Below are 18,937 nucleotides of genomic sequence, written 5' to 3' on the forward strand. Positions count from 1 at the left end.
ATGGTGGGTGATCACATCACATTCTCATCCCTCTGCCTGAAGTGGGATGTTGCAGTTATCTGAATAGATTCAGGGACTCAGAACTGCTGAGGTCCACATCAGGACGAGGGAAGGCATTGAGAAGGAGAAAGATGCCCTGGGAGAGTGTCCTGACCAGGCTCTATGGTTCTGTGCTAGAAATTAGGGGTCTCCTGTGACAATCACAATGTTCTGTTCTGAATGTGGGACTGTATAGAAGTGGTACCTTATCTTTTATGTATTTGGATAGATAATTTTGCTTATTTGGATAGGTAATTTTTTATGTGTATGTACATATGTAAATGAGTGTATGCATATGTGCATATGGAAATGTGTCTGTAGAGAGAGCAAGAGAGCAAGCTTCATTTATGAACAAAAGGAGCTTCATACATGGGATCTGTCGAATTACATATTTCCTTTCCTCGTTGCAGATATTCACATCAACTCCAGGAAGGAGCACAGGGACTTTGCTAAAGAACAGTGTCACAAATCTGTAATCACCATTTTTCCTTCCTAGGAGGAGTCTTGATATGTTGCTGTTGAGGAATGCTCAAAAAGACAGAAAACATAACTCAAATTGGCTTAAGCAAAAGGAGACTTATTGAGTCAGATGATCGAACAATTTGATTCCAGGGACTGTCTGATTCAGTGTCCAAAAGGATCAGCAGGGACTTATTTCTTCTTCTGAAATGACTATTGTTTTTCTTTCTGTCCTTATCTTGTCAGCTAATGAGTACTTTTCATATTATATTAACAGCTCTATCTGTCCTCTGCATTACAAAGAGGTGAGGAAAAGAGACTCTGTGCCTTGTCCCTTTCACCGTCTTTATTGTCAGTACTGGCTTCATCGTCCTCAACATGAAGTCTAGATCAATGTGTCAAGGATGCCATGGGACAGCTCCATCATTCAGCTTTAAAAAACAAAACAAGATAGAGACTTCCTGGGTGGTCCAGCAGTTAAGACTTCACATTCCAAAGCAGGGGTTTCAGGTTTGATCCCTGGATAGGGAGCCAAGATCCCACATGCCTTGAGGCCATGAAACTAAAACAAAAAAAGATGCAATATTGTAACAAGTTCAATAAAGACTTAAAAACAACAAGATAGACCCTGATCAAGCAGGGGCCTCTATGCCCTGTTCCTCCCCACCATACCTCTGGGCACTGGGGCAATATTGCTGAAGTTTCAGTCATTCTGGAACTACCTTCACAATTTTGCCTTATCCTTTAAATCATACTATTTATATTTCTGAAACATGACATTTTTACCTGCTGCTGCTACTGCTAAGTCGCTTCAGTTGTGTCCGACTCTGTGTGACCCCATAGATGGCAGCCCACCAGGCTCCCCCATCCCTGGGATTCTCTAGGCAAGAACACTGGAGTGGGTTGCCATTTCCTTCTCCAACACATGAAAGTGAAAAGGGAAAGTGAAGTCGCTCAGTTACCTAGATTATTTTAAAAGAATAGCATATATTGTTGCCAATATATCATTATGACTTTGTTGTTGTTCAGTCTCTCAGTCGGGTCTGACTCTTTGCTACCCCACGGACTGCAGCACACCAGGCAGGCTCCTCTGTCCTCTGCTGTGTCTCTCAGAGTTTGCTCATATTTGTATCCATTGAGTTGGTGATGCGATCTAACCATCTCATCCTCTGCTGTCCCCTTCTCCTTTTGCCTTTAATCTTTCCCAGCATCAGGGTCTTAACTACTAGTTATATTTTCCCCATCTCTTTAAAAATGGAAACTAATAACCAGGCGAAGGAAGCTGCTACTGCTTTCTAGCTATTGAATGGTGGAGCTTAGGGTTCAGGCCTTCTTCAAAAGCAGCAACCCAGCTGGGAAACACTGTGGTTTCGGAGGGTAATAGACTTCGATCGAGACCAGTGGACAAAGTGTGGGTGGTGACCATGGCAGGCCAGCATTGCATGACAAACATTCTGCATTCTGGCTGGAACATTAGTGGTACTAAAATTCTGCGAATTATGCTGGAGTCCAAGGCTCTGAAAGAGCTGCCTTGGAAGGGACTGCTGGGATGGCTCATGGTCTGTGAGTGGGTCCCCAGGTCCAAATAAGTACCTGATGTCTACCACAGTCCCTCTGGCCAGCAGCTGGTGGCACCTAGGTCCAGGGAGCTATGTGCTGGCTGCGGTCGTGGAGCCAAATCCTCCTTCCAGTTTTTATCTCTCTCTTTCTCATCCAACTGTTTATCAACTTCTCAGAAAATAGCTTTTCCCAAATCTCCGGACACAAGAACAAGCACAGACCAAAATCTATGGATGACGGTAGGTAAGCCATCCTGAGCCCAGAGGCACTGCTTCACGTGTGCCATGGCTGTTATATTTGAGCCTTCCTGGCAGGCTGCAGTTTTCATCTGTAAAGTTGCCTTTGGGTGTTGATGGTGTTGACTAAAAAGATGTACAACATGTGAGATGCCAATTAAATTTTTGGGGGGCAAAATAAAGACTGCAGCCTGGGAGACAGCACTTCAGATAGCTCTGAGAGACTGCTCCAAAGAGGCAGTGGGGGAAGGTCAATATATAAGGTTTTGGTGAAGGGGGTGGTTCTCAAGGCAAGAATACTGAAGTGGTTTGCCATTCCCTTCTCCAGTAGACCACATTCTGTCAGACCTCTCCACCATGACCTGTCCATCTTGGGTGGCCCCATACGGCATGGCTTAGTTTCACTGAGTTAGACAAGGCTGTGATTCATGTGATCAGATTGGCTAGTTGTCCGTGACTGTAGTTTCAGCCTGTCTGCCCCCGATCCCCTCTCTCAGTGCCTACCGTCTTACCTGGGTTTCTCTTACCTCGGACATGAGGTCTCTCTTCATGGCTGCTCCAACAAAGTGCAACTTCTGGTGTTAGAAGCAAGATTCGATGCTGTAAAGAGCCATACTGCATAGGAACCTGGAATGTTAGGTCCATGAATCAGGGCAAATTGGAAGTGGTCAAACAGGACATGACAAGAGTGAACATCGACATTCTAGGAATCAGTGAACTAAGATGGACTGGAATGGGTGAATTTAACTCAGATGACCATTATATCTACTACTGTGGGCAGGAATCCCTTAGAAGAAATGGAGTAGCCATCACAGTCAACAAAAGAGTCCAAAATGCAGTACTTGGATGCAATCTCAAAAACGACAGAATGATCTCTGTTCGTTTCTAAGCCAAACCATTCAATATCACGGTAATTCAAGTCTATGCCCCCACCAGTAATGCCGAAGAAGCTGAAGTTGAACTATTCTGTGAGGACCTACAAGACCTTCTAGAACTAACACCCCCCAAAAGATGTCCTTTTCATTATAGGGGACTGGAAAGCAAAAGTAGGAAGTCAAGAAACACCTGGAGTAACAGACAAATTTGGCCTTGGAGTACAAAATGAAGCAGGGCAAAGGTTAATAGAGTTCTGCCAAGAGAACACACTGGTCCTAGCAAACACCCTCTTGCAACAACACAAGAGAAGACTCTACACATGGACATCACCAGATGGGTCGACACCGAAATCAGATTGATTATATTCTTTGCAGCCAAAGATGGAGAAGCTCTATACAGTCAGCAAAAACAAGACCAGGAGCTGACTGTGGCTCAGATCATGAACTCCTTATTGCCAAATCCAGACTGAAATTGAAGAAAGTGGAGAAAACCACTAGACCATTCAGGTATGACCTAAATCAAATCCCTTATGACTATACAGTAGAAGTGAGAAATAGATTTAAAGGACTAGATCTCATAGACAGAATGCCTGTTGAACTATGGACGGAGGTTCATGACATTGTGCAGGAGACAGGAATCAAGACCATCCCCAAGAAAAAGAAATGCAAGAAGGCAAAATGGCTGTCTTAGGAGGACTTTCAAATAGCTGTGAAAAGAAGAGAAGCAAAAAGCAAAGGAGAAAAGGAAAGATATACCCATTTGAATGCAGAGTTCCAAAGAATAGCAAGGAGAGATAAGAAAGCCTTCCTCAGTGATCAATGCAAAGAAATAGAGGAAAACAATAGAATGGGAAAGACTAGAGCTCTCTTCAAGAAAATCAGAGATACCAAGGGAGCATTTCATGCAAAGATGGGCTCAATAAAGGACAGAAATGGTAGGGACCTAACAGAAGCAGAAGATATTAAGAAGAGGTGGCAGAATACACAGAAGAACTGCACAAAAAAGGTCTTCATGACCCACATAATCACGATGGTGTGATCACTCACCTAGAGCCAGACATCCTGGAATGTGAAGTCAAGTGGGCCTTAAGAAGCATCACTATGAACAAAGCTAGTGGAGGTGATGGAATTCCAGTTGAGCTACTTCAAATCCTGAAAGATGATGCTGTGAAAGTGCCACACTCAATATGCCAGCAAATTTGGAAAACTCTGCAGTGGTCACAGGACTGGAAAAGGTCAGTTCTCATTCCAATCCCAAAGAAAGGCAATGCCAAAGAATGTTCAAACTATCACACAATTGCACTCATCTCACATGCTAGTAAAGTAATGCTTAAAATTCTCCAAGCCAGGTTTCAGCAATACATGAACCCTGAACTTCCAGATGTTCAAGCTGGTTTTAGAAAAGGCAGAGGAACCAGAGATCAAATTGCCAACATCCATTGGATCATCAAAAAAACAAAAGAGTTCCAGAAAAACATCTATTTCTGCTTTACTGACTATGCCAAAGCCTTTGACTATGTGGATCACAATAAACTGTGGAAAATTCTTAAAGAGATGGGCATATCAGACCACGTGACCTGCCTCTTGAGAAACCTGTATGCAGGTCACGAAGCAACAGTTAGAAGTGGACATGGAACAACAGACTGGTTCCAAATAGGGAAAGGAGTCCATCAAGGCTGTATATTGTCACCGTGCTTGTTTAACTTATATGCAGAGTACATCATGAGAAACGCTGGGCTGGAAGAAACACAAGCTGGAATCAAGATTGCCAGGAGAAATATCAATAACCTCAGATGTGCAGATGACACCACCCTTATGGCAGAAAGTAAAGAAGAAGTAAAGAGCCTCTTGATGAAAGTGAAAGAGGAGAGTGAAAAAGTTGGCTTAAAGTTCAACATTCAGAAAACTAATATCTTGGCATCCGGTCCTATCACTTCATGGCCAATAGATGGGGATACAGTGGAAATAGTGGCTGACTTTATATTTTTGGGCTCCAAAATCACTGCAGATGGTGATTGCAGCCATGAAATTAAAAGATGCTTACTCCTTGGAAGGAAAGTGATGACCAACCTAGACAGCATATTAAAAAGCAGAGACATTACTTTGCCAACAAAGGTCCGTCTAGTCAAGGCTATGGTTTTTCCAGTGGTCATGTATGGATGTGAGAATTGAATTCTAAAGAAAGCTGAGCACCGAAGAATTGATGCTTTTGAACTGTGGTGTTGGAGAAGACTCTTGAGAGTCCCTTGGACTGCAAGGAGATCCAACCAGTGCATCTTAAAGGAAATCAGTCCTGGTTGTTCATTGGAAGGACTGATGTTGAAGCTGAAACTTCAATACCTTGGCCACCTCATGCGAAGAGCTGACTCATTGGAAAAGACCCTGATGCTGGGAAAGATTGAAGGCAGGAGGAGAAGGTGACGACAGAGGATGAGATGGCTGGATGGCATCACTGACTCAATGGACATGGGTTTGGGAGGACTCAGGGAGTTGGTGATGGACAGGGAGGTCTGGCATGCTTCGGTTCATGTGGTCACAAAGAGTCAGACACAACTGAGCAACTGAACTGAACTGGTGAAGGGGGAGCTCAATGCAATCAAATGCTTACTTTACAAGATATTTTCTGCCAGTCACCATGAGCTGATGTCACCATGAAGGGATTTAGTGATTTTCTATGTATGAAGAGATACAATGATTGAGATTATGAAATCAGTTCCTGAGAACATCTAACTTTCTAAAGACCTGTCCCACCAGTTTCCCTCACTCCACCCTGAACTCCTTCAGGGGGTTTTGAAGGTCAACAGCTGCAGCAGCACAGAGTTCAGTCTCCACAGAGGCAGATCGTAAATGCCCTTTGCAAGCGCCAATTTGTAGTTGACAATGGGAAGACATTTTTAAAAGATCTTCACGTTTTTGGTGAAATCCAGTTAAATTGGGGGCTTCCCAGGTGTCTCTAATGGTAAAGAATCCACCTGTAATGCAGGCGACAATTCTTGGGTTGGGAAGATCCCCTAAAGTAGAAAATCGGAACCCACTCCAGTATTCTTGACTGGAAAATTCTAAGGACAGAGGAGTCTGGCGGGCTACAGTCCATGGGGTCGCAGAGAGTCGAACACGACTGAAAGTCTGACTGAGCACACAGTTAAATTGGATTCGAATTCATTTGCTTTATTTGAAATGCGAAAAGTGGATTAAAACTTTTCAGTGTTGAATGCATGTTTCCCACCCCCACCCCATCCACATGATTTGCAAGCCCTGCACTGCTTTGTGCTGTGAATAAGGTCTTGGCTTTTGTTCTAATCAGACTCCACCCAGTGGCCATAGCTAGCCCTCAGACAGTAAAGAATCTGCCTGTAATGTAGGAGACCTGGATTCCATCCCTGGGTTGGGAAGATCCCCTGGAGGAGGGCACGGCTACCCACTCCATGTATTCTTGCCTGGAGAATCCCCATGGACAGAGGAGCCTGGAGGGCTGCAGTCCATGGGGTCGCAAAGTCAGACACAGCTAAGCACACACACAGTCTTTTTTTTTTTTTTGCTTTTATTTTATTTTTTTTTTTGAAACTTACAAGATGAGTTTTATTGGTAACATGAATACATACTTGTCACTAGTAGCAACCATTTGCTCATATGTAGGCAATTTATATGTTATACTCCAAATTTGTTTTTTTTTTAATAAATTTATTTATTTTAGTTGGGGGCTAATTACTTTACAATATTGTAGTAGTTTTTGCCATACATTGACATGAATCAGCCATGGGTTTACATGTGTTCCCCATCCTGAACCCCCCTCCCACCTCCCTCCCCATCCCATCCTTCTGGGTCATCCCATTGCCCCAGCTCTGAGCATTTGTCTCATGCATCGAACATGGAATGGTGTTCTGTTTCACATATGATAATATACATGTTTCAATGCTATTGCCCCAGAACGTCCCACCCTCACCTTCTCCCTCAGAGTCCATAAGACTGTTCTATGCATCTGTGTCTCTTATTCTGTCTCACATATAGGGTTATCGTTACCATCTTTCAAATTCCATATATATGCATTAGTATACTGTATTGGTGTTTTTCTTTCTGGCTTACTTCACTCTGTATAATGGGCTCCAGTTTCATCCATCTCAATAGAACTGATTCAAATGTATTTTTTTTAATGGCTGAGTAATATTCCATTGTGTGTATGTACCACAGCTTCCTTATCCATTCGTCTGCTGATGGACATCTAGGTTGCTTCCATGTCCTGGCTATTGTAAACAGTGCTGCGATGAACATTGGGGTACACGCGTCTCTTTCAATTCTGGTTTCCTCGGTGTATGTGCCCAGCAGTGGGATTGCTGGGTCATATGGCAATTCTATTCCCAGTTTTTTAAGGAATCTCCACACTGTTCTCCATAGTGGCTGTACTAGTTTGCATTCCCACCAACAGTGTAAGAGGGTTCCCTTTTCTCCACACCCTCTCCAGCATTTATTGCTTATAGACTTTTGGATAGCAGTCATTCTGACTGGTGTGAAATGGTACCTCATTGTGGTTTTGATTTGCATTTCTCTAATAATGAGTGATGTTGAGCATCTTTTCATGTGTTTGTTAGCCATCTGTATGTCTTCTTTGGAGAAATGTCTGTTTAGTTCTTTGGCCCATTTTTTGCTTGGGTCGTTTATTTTTCTGGAATTCAGCTGCAGGAGTTGCTTGTATATTTTTGAGATTAATTGTTTGTCTGTTGCTTCGTTTGCTATTATTTTCTCCCATTCTGAAGGCTGTCTTTTCACCTTGCTTATAGTTTCCTTTGTTGTGCAAAAGCTTTTAATTTTAATTAGGTCCCATTTGTTTATTTTTGCTTTTATTTCCAATATTCTGGGAGGTGTGTCATGGAGGATCCTGCTGTGATTTATGTCGGACAGTGTTTTGCCTATGTTTTCCTCTAGGAGTTTTATAGTTTCTGGTCTTACGTTTAGATCTTCAATCCATTTTGAGTTTATTTTTGACACACAGTCTTTTTAGTGTTTTAAGGTCTTAACTAATAAATTACTTAGTTTGGGTCTTATCTTAAGTCATTACTTTGGCTTAGAGACTTCCTTTGGTTTCCCTCCCCATCAGAAGAAATGTTGAAATGTTAAAAGCCTTACTGAGTTAAATTTATGAACCTGGAGATGAAGTTTCCAGTATCCTAAACTGGAATTGTATAGATAGAATAAGGACGGGATTTGAACTACTTGGAAAATGCCCTGTAAAGCCAAGGTTGCCATTTTTATGAAGACTCTGAGACAGAATAATTACTGCTTTCTGGTTTTCAGAGTCAAAAAGATAGTATCTATAACCAAGTTTGTCTTCCTTCCTAAAACCGAACCCAGAGCTCTTAGCTTTGCACTGAAATGAGAAGTTCCTTTGAGAGGGTGGGGGGTGGGGGTGGCTGACCAAAAAGACCTGGCTTGTCTCCTTTGGTTTCACTTCTCCTGTACATTTTTCTGTCACTTAACCTCACAATCATTCCCATACATACTTTAAGTGAAACAATGTTCTCTTACCACACCTGCCATGTTCTCCCCACAAAGAGTGCCTAAAAACACAGGCTGAACATAGAAACAAATCTTTCCCTTTATCCCCTAGCAAATTGGAGTCATACTAGAATTTTTCAGAAAACCTTGTTAAAATACTGAGGAAGAACAAAAAGGGAGGAAACAAAAATAAATCAAGAGTCATAGATGACAGCCATGAAATTAAAAGAATGCTCCTTGGAAGAAAAGCTATGACAAACCTAGACAGCATATTAAAAAGCAAAGACATTACTTTGCCAACAAAGGTCTATCTAGTCAAAGCTATGGTTTTTCCAGTAGTCATGTATGGATGTGAGAGTTGGACTACAAAGAAAGCTGAGTGCCAAAGAATGGATGCTTTTGAACTAGTGGAGAAGACTCTTGAGAGTCCCTTGGACTGCAAGGAGATCCAACCAGTCCATCCTAAAGGAAATCAGTCCTGGTTGTTCATTGGAAGGACTGATGTTGAAGCTGAAGTTCCAATACTTTGGCCACCTGATGTGAAGAGCTGACTCTATTAGAAAAGACCCTGATGCTGGGAAAGATTGAGGGCAAGAGAAGAAGGGGATAACAGAGGATGAGATGGTTGGATGGCATCACCAACTCAACGACAGGAATTGGAACAAACTCCAGGAGATGGTGAAGGACAGGGAAATCTGGCGTGCTGCAGTCCATGGGGTCACAAATAGTTGGAAATGACTGAGTGACTGAACAACAAACGGATGACAGAGTCATCTTCTAGCTAGCTTGGTTCTGGCGCTGACCAACCTTGGTCAGTGTTTCTAAGAAAACAACTTCCCTTTTAGAGGGAAGACCTGGTTCAGCCTGTTTCTGAGCCTCTCCTGAGTGTTGGCTTCTTAGCGCGGGGTAATTTCCCCTTTAAGCTCACATTCAACCTTCCCCTTTTATAAGCATATGGTTTCTTAGACATGATTCTTTCACTTCCAAAACCTCTTCTAACCTCTCACTGAGATTTCCACCTCCATCATTTCTAACACTCCAAGTGATAGACCTTCCCACAGGCAACCCACAGGACTCTGTGAATGATACCACATCAAGTGTGATCTCCTACTAAGTGGGTTACTGATGTTCACTTACATTTGAGAGTTTAGTAAGCAATATTTGAAGAAATTCTAGTTTGCTCTCGGTACTTTGAATTAAGAATCTTCTTCTCCAATACCTAATGAATGAAGAAAAAATACTAAACTGTAGCGAAGTTCTCTTACTGGGAGCAACCAGACAACAAAGGGCAAGCATGGAAAGAAATAGAAGACTCTGGATCAGAATAGAACATCACAGCATGGCAGCACTGCAAATGCCACCATCACCCCTTAGAAATGACTGAGTCACTAAATTCCAAAAATTTTCATTAGTACTCCCAGATATAGAGAGATGCAAATTGAGTAGGTGTCCTATTTTTCACCCTGTTCTGAAGAACAGAGAAATAGTTACAGAGAAGAAATAAGGAAAACAGAGAAATTGAACAATGGATCTGACTCTGATGGAAACACAAGTTCCTGGGCTACAAACTGGATTTAGGGGGCAGATCTACAATTCAAAGATATCCCCTGTTTGGAAATAAGCAATGTTAGCAATTAGCTGGAGTGAACCCTGGCAGTGGAAAAATGACAAAAGCTCAGAAGAGAGTATAGAGTCCGGATATCATAACAGTCTGGTGGCACAGACTCACGTGAGCGCTCTCCCTTTGTCAAATGCTTAGAACAGCCAAGTGGAAAGAATGCACTGTTGTGTGTGTGCTCAGTCATTCAGTCGTGTCTAACTCTTGGCAACCCCATGGACTATAGTCCACCAGGCTCCTCTGTCCATGGAATTTTTCAGGCAAGAATACTGAAATGGGTTGCCATTTCCTACTCCAGGGGATCTTCCTAACCCTGGAATCAAAGCTGTGTCTCTTGCATCTCCTGCATTCACAGGTGGATTCTTTACCACTAGCGCCACCATAAAAAATTTTTCAAGGACAGTGGTAAGGTGGCCAAGATGTCACTTATACTATGTCAGCACACATGGAAGTTCTGAAAAAAGCTATCAAAGCATTAGTAAGATGAAAATAGACAATATAGAACCTAAGCAACCACTGCACAGCTAACAGTAAATAATGAAGGAGTATATGATCACATGGGCTTCCCGGGTGGCTCAATGGTAAAGAACCTACCTACCAATGCAGGAGACGCAGGACATGTGGGTTTGATTCCTCAGTTGGGAAGTCCCCTGGAAGAGGAAATGGCAACCTGTTCTCTAATATTCTTGCCTGGAAAATTTCACGGACAGATGAGCCTGGTGGGGTACAGTCCACGAGGTCACAAACAGTCAGACGCAACTGAGTGACTGAGCAGACACATATGATCACATGCAGAAAAACAGATAAACTATCCTAGAAGAAAGCATAACTCAAGGAACAGATGAAAGTCTCCCCACGAGGGCTGAGCTAGAAAACCACCAAAGGAGAAACAGATTCAGTGAAACATATCTCAAAGTCAGAATGAGAAGAAAAGTCAAGTCTCTCCAAGGAAATAAAATGAAGGCTATATATTTGAAAATGAGGCAAGGCTTGCAGGTTTTCTCTTTATTTCTATAGTATGTATTTGTTTATTTCTGCAAATGGTGAACGCACCAAGAATATCTGTCATGCAGACTCTACATATACTTATTATGTTGGATTCTGGTAGCTGCCTCCTTCCTCTGCCCTCTAGCCTAGCATGTGCTGATATCTGGGGTGAGCTGGGTCTTCACTGTCTTCCTCCTGGTAGATTCCTCAATCTTTCCTATCACCTGGGTACCTGATTCCCAGGACTACATTCCCTATGTTACATATAATCAGAGTGATTTCTGTCACTCTACCTACCCTCTTTGAGAAAGGTGTGCTCATGGATATTGTTCAGCAAAATGAAAATAAACTAAGGGGAAAAGTGGGGTTCAAAAAAGAGTAGTAAGCAAAGAAACAGGTGAAACAATTAATTATAAATGATTGATTACAAGTTGATAGCAATGTAAATGCATTGATAGTCTAATAATAATTAATAACTATTTAATAATAATTAAAATTCCAGATGATTTCTTCCTGGGGAGTGGTGTGGGAAGAGAAAGGAAGAAAGTTAAAGCACGTTAAGATCCTTGTATAGGTGGAGAATGTAGATCTTGATGAATCAACGATAGAAAGAAGAATATAAAATATATCAAAAAATTTTAAGGAAACAGAAACAGGTGTGACTGCAGGTGTGACTAGAGGAAATAAAGGATCAAACAATAAATTGATGAAATAATATATACATTGCAAATGCTAATGAAAAATAAAGCGAGTGTAGCAACATAGTTAGATAAAATAGAATTTAAATAAAAAATATTTAAGGAGATTAATAAGCAATATTCCATACTGACATACAGCACAATACATGAAGATGACATATTGTGAATTTTTATTCACCTAACAGTACAATTTTGAAATAGAAACTATGAAATAAAACTACTTTCTAGCCAAAGCTGATAGAAATTTAAAAAAGCACTTAACAAATTAAAAACCCCATGGACTCACTTTACATGCTTGTATCAGAAATCAATTAAATAAATAAAATATAAGGAGGTGGTATAGAGAATATTAATAGTAATATATGAAATCTTGTTATCCATTGCCTAAATTTTTCTCTTACCTGTGCGTCAAAAACTTTTGATTCCAAAAATATTTTTACTCATCCTAGATAAATTTTAGAATCAACTTGTCAGATTCAGTTGTTCAATTTTTAATTATTAATTATTTGCAATGCCAGTCAAAAAGAAAGTTTTTGTTTTGATATCGAGTATGATGTATGTTGATGCCTGGCATCTCTAGGTATTTGAAATTGTGATCCCTCATGGAAGAAGAGAAGAAGACCAGGGATGGAACTCTATGGAATAACAACATTTTAAGCATTAATAGAGGAAATGGAACCAACCAAAAAACTCAAAAAGAATGGCCAGAAACATTCCAAGAGAACTAGGAGAGAGTGATGCTGCAGATATTATGAAAATGTATTCAAGAGGATGGAAGTGACTAGGTAGAAAACAAATACACACAAAAAAATCAGTCTTTAGAGTACAGGGAGAATCTGGCCCTGAGAATGCTGTGGAAATAGCTAGTGTCTCTTTCTTCAGGCACAAAGTAAAAGAAGGAAAGAACATATTGCTTCATGTAGCAGACGGTCATATAAGTCAGCTGTCCTTCATTGGTTTTTCAGTAATAGGAAGAAAGACTACAAGAGAGATTACTGGTTAGTTCTACAAATACTTAGTCTAAATCTCTGAGATGGACCCAGATCAGGTCATTCCCTGACCTGAAGTTCAGACTGGAGAGAAAGGAATGAGGCCATAAGAAGCAAATAGATTTGGAAAACGGTGGAAACATCAAGAAAAGTCAAGTTCTGAGTCATGTCAAAATGCAAACTAGAGGAAAGGAGAAAAGATTCTAGTCAGAGACTGGAATATTGGTATTTAAGATTTCATGGTTGCAGTCCTCTGCAATGATGGCAAAATTCAAATTTAGATCATGGCAATAATTTGTTTAAAGTAAAATGAAGCATCAGAATTTCTCTGGATGGTGGAATTTCAGCTGACTTGATTTTTATGTATCCTTATTTCTTACACTGAATATGTATCACTTTTATAATTACACAAAGACAAAAATCCTATTTAAATTTTTGAAAAATTGGAGACCCCTAACCCTTAAGTTCCATTTGTAAATCATGGAAGGAGGCTTCTGGTTGGTCTGAGTTGGTCAGATTCTTTCTCCCTGGATCAATGAGTGCAGTATGGGATTAGCCCAATTTGCTTCAGAGGTGTTGCCTTCGATGTCTGGTGGGACCAACGAGTTAGTGTAGGAGAGGGAGGTTATTTTTTAGAAGTTTATTTGTCTCATCAAAGTTGGATGATGCTATCTCATTTTTTTCTGAGTTTAAGAGGAGAAAGTAAGAAGGAGTTAGGATTTAAATAGTATCAATGAGAAAGTGTCTAGACTTATGAAAATAATAAAGGAAAATGCTCCAGGTATGGATACATTTGCCATGAAACAGGAATGTCTTAACAAAATGCATTTTATCTAAAATTGAGCAATAAAAATATTTATATTTTTGTACTTAATTTTTTTTTCAGAATGTACTGCAGTGAATGATTGTCAATCATGTATAAACAGAAAGAAAGTAAGTTAACTTTTACATGAAGAAATTGTCTTGGGAGTATTATAAATTCATGTAATTTAGAGTTGTAGTCTAAAAGGTATGCCAAACTTTGTTTTACACAGTTTTTTAATAACAGGAATGACTGGTCACAATTATTAAGATGTATTTCTGCATTTCAAACCATTCCTTGAGAACCTAGAAATAAAACAAAGGAAAAACTTAGTGTGAACATGTACTTCCTTCTAGAAAATTATACTTCAAAAACAAAATAATTTTTTGTTTGAAAAAAAATTATAATTCAATTTTTAAAAAGAAAAGAAAAAGAATGCATTTGAATCAGTTCTAATGAGGTGGATGAAACTGGAGCCTGGTTCAAAGTCCATCTCCATTTGAGAAAGTCCATCTCCATTTGAGAAAACTTTACCTTTCCAAATAATTCCACAAAATCCCGTGATGACAAATTTCACTCCTACCACTGTGGAAGCCTGTTCTTTTATATACATGATTTTACTGATGTATTTTTGGCTGTGCTGGGTCTCTGTTGCTGCTTGGGCTTCTCTTTAGTTGTGGAGAGCAGGGGCTACTGTCTAGTGGTGGTGCTCAGGCTTCATCTTGTGCTGGCTTCTCCATTGTGGAGCACAGGCTCCAGGGCACTGGGGCTCTCAGCAGTTGTGGCACACGGGCTCTGCAGAGCCCATGACTCTGAGCTCTGGGCTCCCAGGCTCAGGAGTTGTGGTTCAGGGGCTTAGTTGCTCTCAGGCATGTGGGAGCTTCCTGGATCAGGGATCAAACCTGTGTTTCCTGCACAGGCAGGCAAATTCTTTATCACTGAACCACCAGGGAAGCCTGAAACCTGTTCTTTTTTTTTTTAATTTATTTATTTTAATTGGAGGCTAATTACTTTACAATATTGTAGTGGTTTTTGCCAAACATCGACATGAATCAGCCACGGGCGCACTTGTGTTCCCCATCCAGATCCCCTTCCCACCTCCCTCCCCATCCCATCCCCCAGGGTCATCCCAGTGCACCAGCCCTGAGCACCCTATCTCCTGCATCGAGCCTGGGCTGGTGATCTGCCTCACCTATGATAATATACACGTTTCAATGCTACCCTCTCAAAATATCCCACCCTCGCCTTCTCCCACAGAGTCCAAAAGTCTGTTCTTTACATCTGTGTCTCTTTTGCTGTCTCGCATATAGGGTCATCATTACCATCTTTCTAAATTCCATATATATGCATTGCTGCTGCTGCTGCTGCTAAGTCACTTCAGTCGTGTCTGACTCTGTGCGACCCCATAGACGGCAGCCCACCAGGCTCTGCCGTCCCTGGGATTCTCCAGGCAAGAATACTGGAGTGGGTTGCCATTTCCTTCTCCAGTGCAAGAAAGGGAAAAGTGAAAGTAAAGTCACTCAGTCGTGTCCAACTCTTAGCGACCCCATGGACTGCAGCCTACCAGGCTCCTCCATCCATGAGATTTTCCAGACAAGAGTACTGGAGTGGGGTGCCATTGCCTTCTCCGTTATATGCGTTAGTATACTATATTGGTGTTTTTCTTTCTGACTTACTTCACTCTGTATAATAGGCTCCAGTTTCATCCACCTCATTAGAACTGATTCAAATGCATTCTTTTTAATGTCTGAGTAATATTCCATTGTGTATATGTACCACAGCTTCCTTATCCATTCGTCTGCTGATGGACATCTAGGTTGCTTCCATGTCCTGGCTATTGTAAACAGTGCTGCGATGAACATTGGGGTACACATGTCTCTTTCAATTCTGGTTTCCTCAGTGTGTATGCCCAGCAGTGGGATTGCTGGGTCGTATGGCAGTTCTATTTCCAATTTTTTAAGGAGTCTCCACATTGTTCTCCACAGTGGCTGTACTAGTTTGCATTCCCACCAACAGTGTAAGAGGGTTCCTTTTTCTCCGCACCCTCTCCAGCATTTATTGCTGAAACCTGTTCTTTATTCTACCATAGCTTCGTGTCTAAAGCCCTCCCTTCCTATATAGATTTTTTACCTATTCTTCAAAACTCAGACAAATTCTTCCTATCCTCTGAAAGAAATCTTATGTAGTTAATCAACTAGGAGTGAGTACTTTCTCTTATGAACTACTATCACATTTATTATCTGTTCCATTCCTTTCAAAATTATAATATTTTTCCACTTAGAGACTTGTTTTTTAATAGAGTGGACATATTATATCTGCTGGTTAAATTTTCAATCTCTAGAAAACAATGCTTAGGGCTTCCTTGCTGGCCCCCAGTGGTAAAGAATCTTCCTGCCTATGCAGGAGACACCCAGGTTCGATCCTTGATACAGGAAGATCCCACATGCTACAGAGCAACTAACCCCCTGCGCCACAACTATTGAGCCTGTGCTCTAGAGCCTGGAGCCACAATGCCCCAGAGACCGTGAAAAGTCACCACAATGAGAAACCTGAGCACTGCAACTGGAGTAGCTCCCGTTCGCCTAAACTGGAGAAAAGCCTATGCAGCAATAAAGACCCAGTACAGTCAAAAGTAAATAAATGAATAAAATTATAGAAAACAGTGCTATATATATCAGTGTAATCTAACCTTTATTATCTCTAACATTTGCCCTTAAATAATTAATAAATACTCTTTTTATCCTCTTTATGTCCACTACTATAAAATCCCTCTTTGCACAATAAGTACCTTCCTCCTCTCTGCATTTTTTTTCCATTTTAATGATATTATCCATCAGTCTGAAGTCTGTTAGCTGACTTCTCACTTGTCACTCTTTGAAGGGTCTCTGGTTGGCATGGCTTTGTATTTATACAGGTCATCTTTCTTAGCTACAAGAAAAAAAAATCCTGTAATTTGTCTTAAATTATGCATTATTAATTTAGAGAGGTTGAATATATTCTACTGTTCTTCTGGGTAATTTGAAGTTCTGCTCTTTGAAGACTTTTTAGCCTCAGTTAAGGAATTAGATCTCTTTGTGGTAAGTGACAGACACCCAGCTCAAACTAATTTAATCAAAAGAGAATATATTGACTCACAAAACTGGTAAGTCCAGGGTGGCCTTGACTTCATGCACAGCTGAGTCTTAAAGGCTGTTATTCACATTTCCTCTCTTTCTTTTCATCTCTCAGCTCTGCCTCCCTTTGGATGTGCTCAGTCGCTTCAATCATGTCTGACTCTGCCGTGCTATGGACTGTAGCCAGCCAGGCTCCTCTGTCCGTGGGATTGTCCAGGCAATAATACTGGTTTGGGTTGCCATGCCCTTCTCTGGGGGATCTTCCCAACCCAGGAATCGAACCCAAGTCTCCCGTGTCTCCTGCATTGCAGGTGGATTCTTTACCGCTGAGCCACTGACCTCATTGTGTTCTGTGGTGAATGAACATTCCATAGAGCTGGGGAAGAGGCAGGCTCTTAGCAGACCTCTCCCAATGTCTATACAATTTCCCAGAAGATTCTGATTGACCCTACTTGTCTCTCATGTCCAGTTCAGTACTAGTTACTGGGCCAGAGGAATGGGCTGCTCTGAGTGCCATTACCTGCATCAGGTGATTCCAGTAGGAAGAAAGTGGTGGAGCATAGCTGACTGATTGCTGTAGAACCCCAGAAAGTTGGGGAAGAGGTCCAAAAAGGAAAGAGGGTGTGGTTACCAGAGGAAGAAGGGTGGTGAAGAAATCTAGGCAGACAGAGAAGAAACAAAGAAACTACCTTAGGCTCCTGTGCTTCATCCTTTGACCTTTAGGAAGCACATACTCTGTCTTCCTCATCCCTACATTTTAAAAAATGCTTCTGGCAAAATAATGCATCTAGCCCTCAAGTAAAATTGGACTTACCCAGAGTCATTGTCAGTTATTGCCCCGCAGCTATAACTTTGGAATATCTCAGGGAAATGTGCAGATATTCTGTGGAATTTCCCTGACCAGGCAGTAAGCTATTGATCACCCAGTCTGGCTGCCGCCCACCCCCTCACCCCCAACCCCTTGGTTCAACCTGCAAAGCAGCTCCTTCTTGCACCGTTCCCTAAGCTCCTATCAAAGAGAGGGGCAGGGGAGAAAGTCTTTTCTGGGGACTGCGCTGCCTTAGAAGCTCACGTGCTGTGAACCTGGTGTCCGGGGCCAGGGCACCAGTCTGGTGCTGAGTGACCACAAGCTCCTCTCTGACAGGTTCAGGTTTTTCCTGGCAATTCATCTCCCATAAAACCCTTTTAGAGCTTCCCTGGTGGTCTAGTGTTTAAGAATCTGCCTGACAATGCAGGAGACATGGGTTCGAGCCCTGGTCCAGGAAGATCCTGCCTGCCGCAGAGGAAATAAGCCCCTGTGCTACAACTGCTAAGCCTGTGCCCTGGAACCCGTGTACCATAAGAGGAGCCACTGCAATGAGACACCTGTGCACCACAGTGAAGACCCAGCACAGCCAGAAACAAACAGCAACCCTGCTAGATGGCATGAACTGGATTCTTAGAAACTTCAAGATCTAATAACCAAGGGCTGAAGTCTCTAGGGTGTAATCTTTGATTCTAGACCTTGACTTTGAAGTTCCAGTCTTGAAGCAAAAGTCCAAGAGGACAGGACCCATTTAGCCTAAATGATTTCAATCTGAAACTTACCTTCACCTGACGTTTGATCTTGGTTAACAGGAAACGAAAGCTGACCTGTGATGTATCTCTTGTTCTCAGGAAGTGTCTGAAAAGTGTTAGCTGTTCAGTGGTATCCTATTCTTTGCGAGGCCGTGGACTGTAGCCCTCCAGGCTCCTCTGTCCATGGGATTTCCCAGGCAAGAATACTGGAGTGGGTTGCCATCTAAGGAGTGGCTTTTTACATTGGAATGTACTGATATATCCTGCTGGTCTCAGGATATACAGCAGGAGGTGATTGGGAGGGGTCTGGGAGCAGTCTCACAGGATTGGTTACCAGCATAGAACCAAATTGGTTACATTAGAACCTAAGCTTCCCTGTTTACTAGACGTGTGCCTTAAGTTACTGGACTGCTCTGTGCCTCCTTCTGCTCCTCTATAAAGTAGACATAACAGCCCATAGCTTATAGGGTTGTCATGAGTGTGAAATGAGTTAATACAGATAAGGGGCTCAGAA

At 41.7% G+C, this 18,937-nt stretch overlaps 1 protein-coding gene and 1 long non-coding RNA gene across 5 annotated transcripts in view; one reads left to right on the top strand and one right to left on the bottom strand.

Moving 5' to 3' along the window:
• Positions 1-353: 353 nt before the first annotated feature.
• Positions 354-1,953, bottom strand: LOC145524346 (uncharacterized). Its single transcript, XR_014067418.1, has 2 exons — positions 1,461-1,953; positions 354-1,060 (listed from the first exon to the last, which is right to left on the bottom strand). It is a non-coding gene; the product is annotated as an uncharacterized LOC145524346 (long non-coding RNA).
• A 73-nt stretch (positions 1,954-2,026) lies between these two features.
• Positions 2,027-18,937, top strand: part of PTTG1IP2 (PTTG1IP family member 2) — a 33,182-nt gene continuing 16,271 nt past the window's right edge. For all 4 annotated transcript variants that reach the window (XM_081536383.1, XM_081536380.1, XM_081536382.1 and 1 more), the window contains exons 1-2: positions 2,027-2,297; positions 13,838-13,884. In XM_081536383.1, coding sequence (XP_081392509.1) covers positions 2,150-2,297; positions 13,838-13,884 — 195 coding nt within the window. In that variant the 5' untranslated portion in view covers positions 2,027-2,149. The remainder of the gene's footprint in view (positions 2,298-13,837; positions 13,885-18,937) is intronic.

This window comes from Giraffa tippelskirchi, chromosome 10 (assembly GCF_054371585.1).
Source record: "Giraffa tippelskirchi isolate mGirTip1 chromosome 10, T2T-mGirTip1v1.2.pri, whole genome shotgun sequence".
Lineage (NCBI taxonomy): Eukaryota > Metazoa > Chordata > Mammalia > Artiodactyla > Giraffidae > Giraffa > Giraffa tippelskirchi.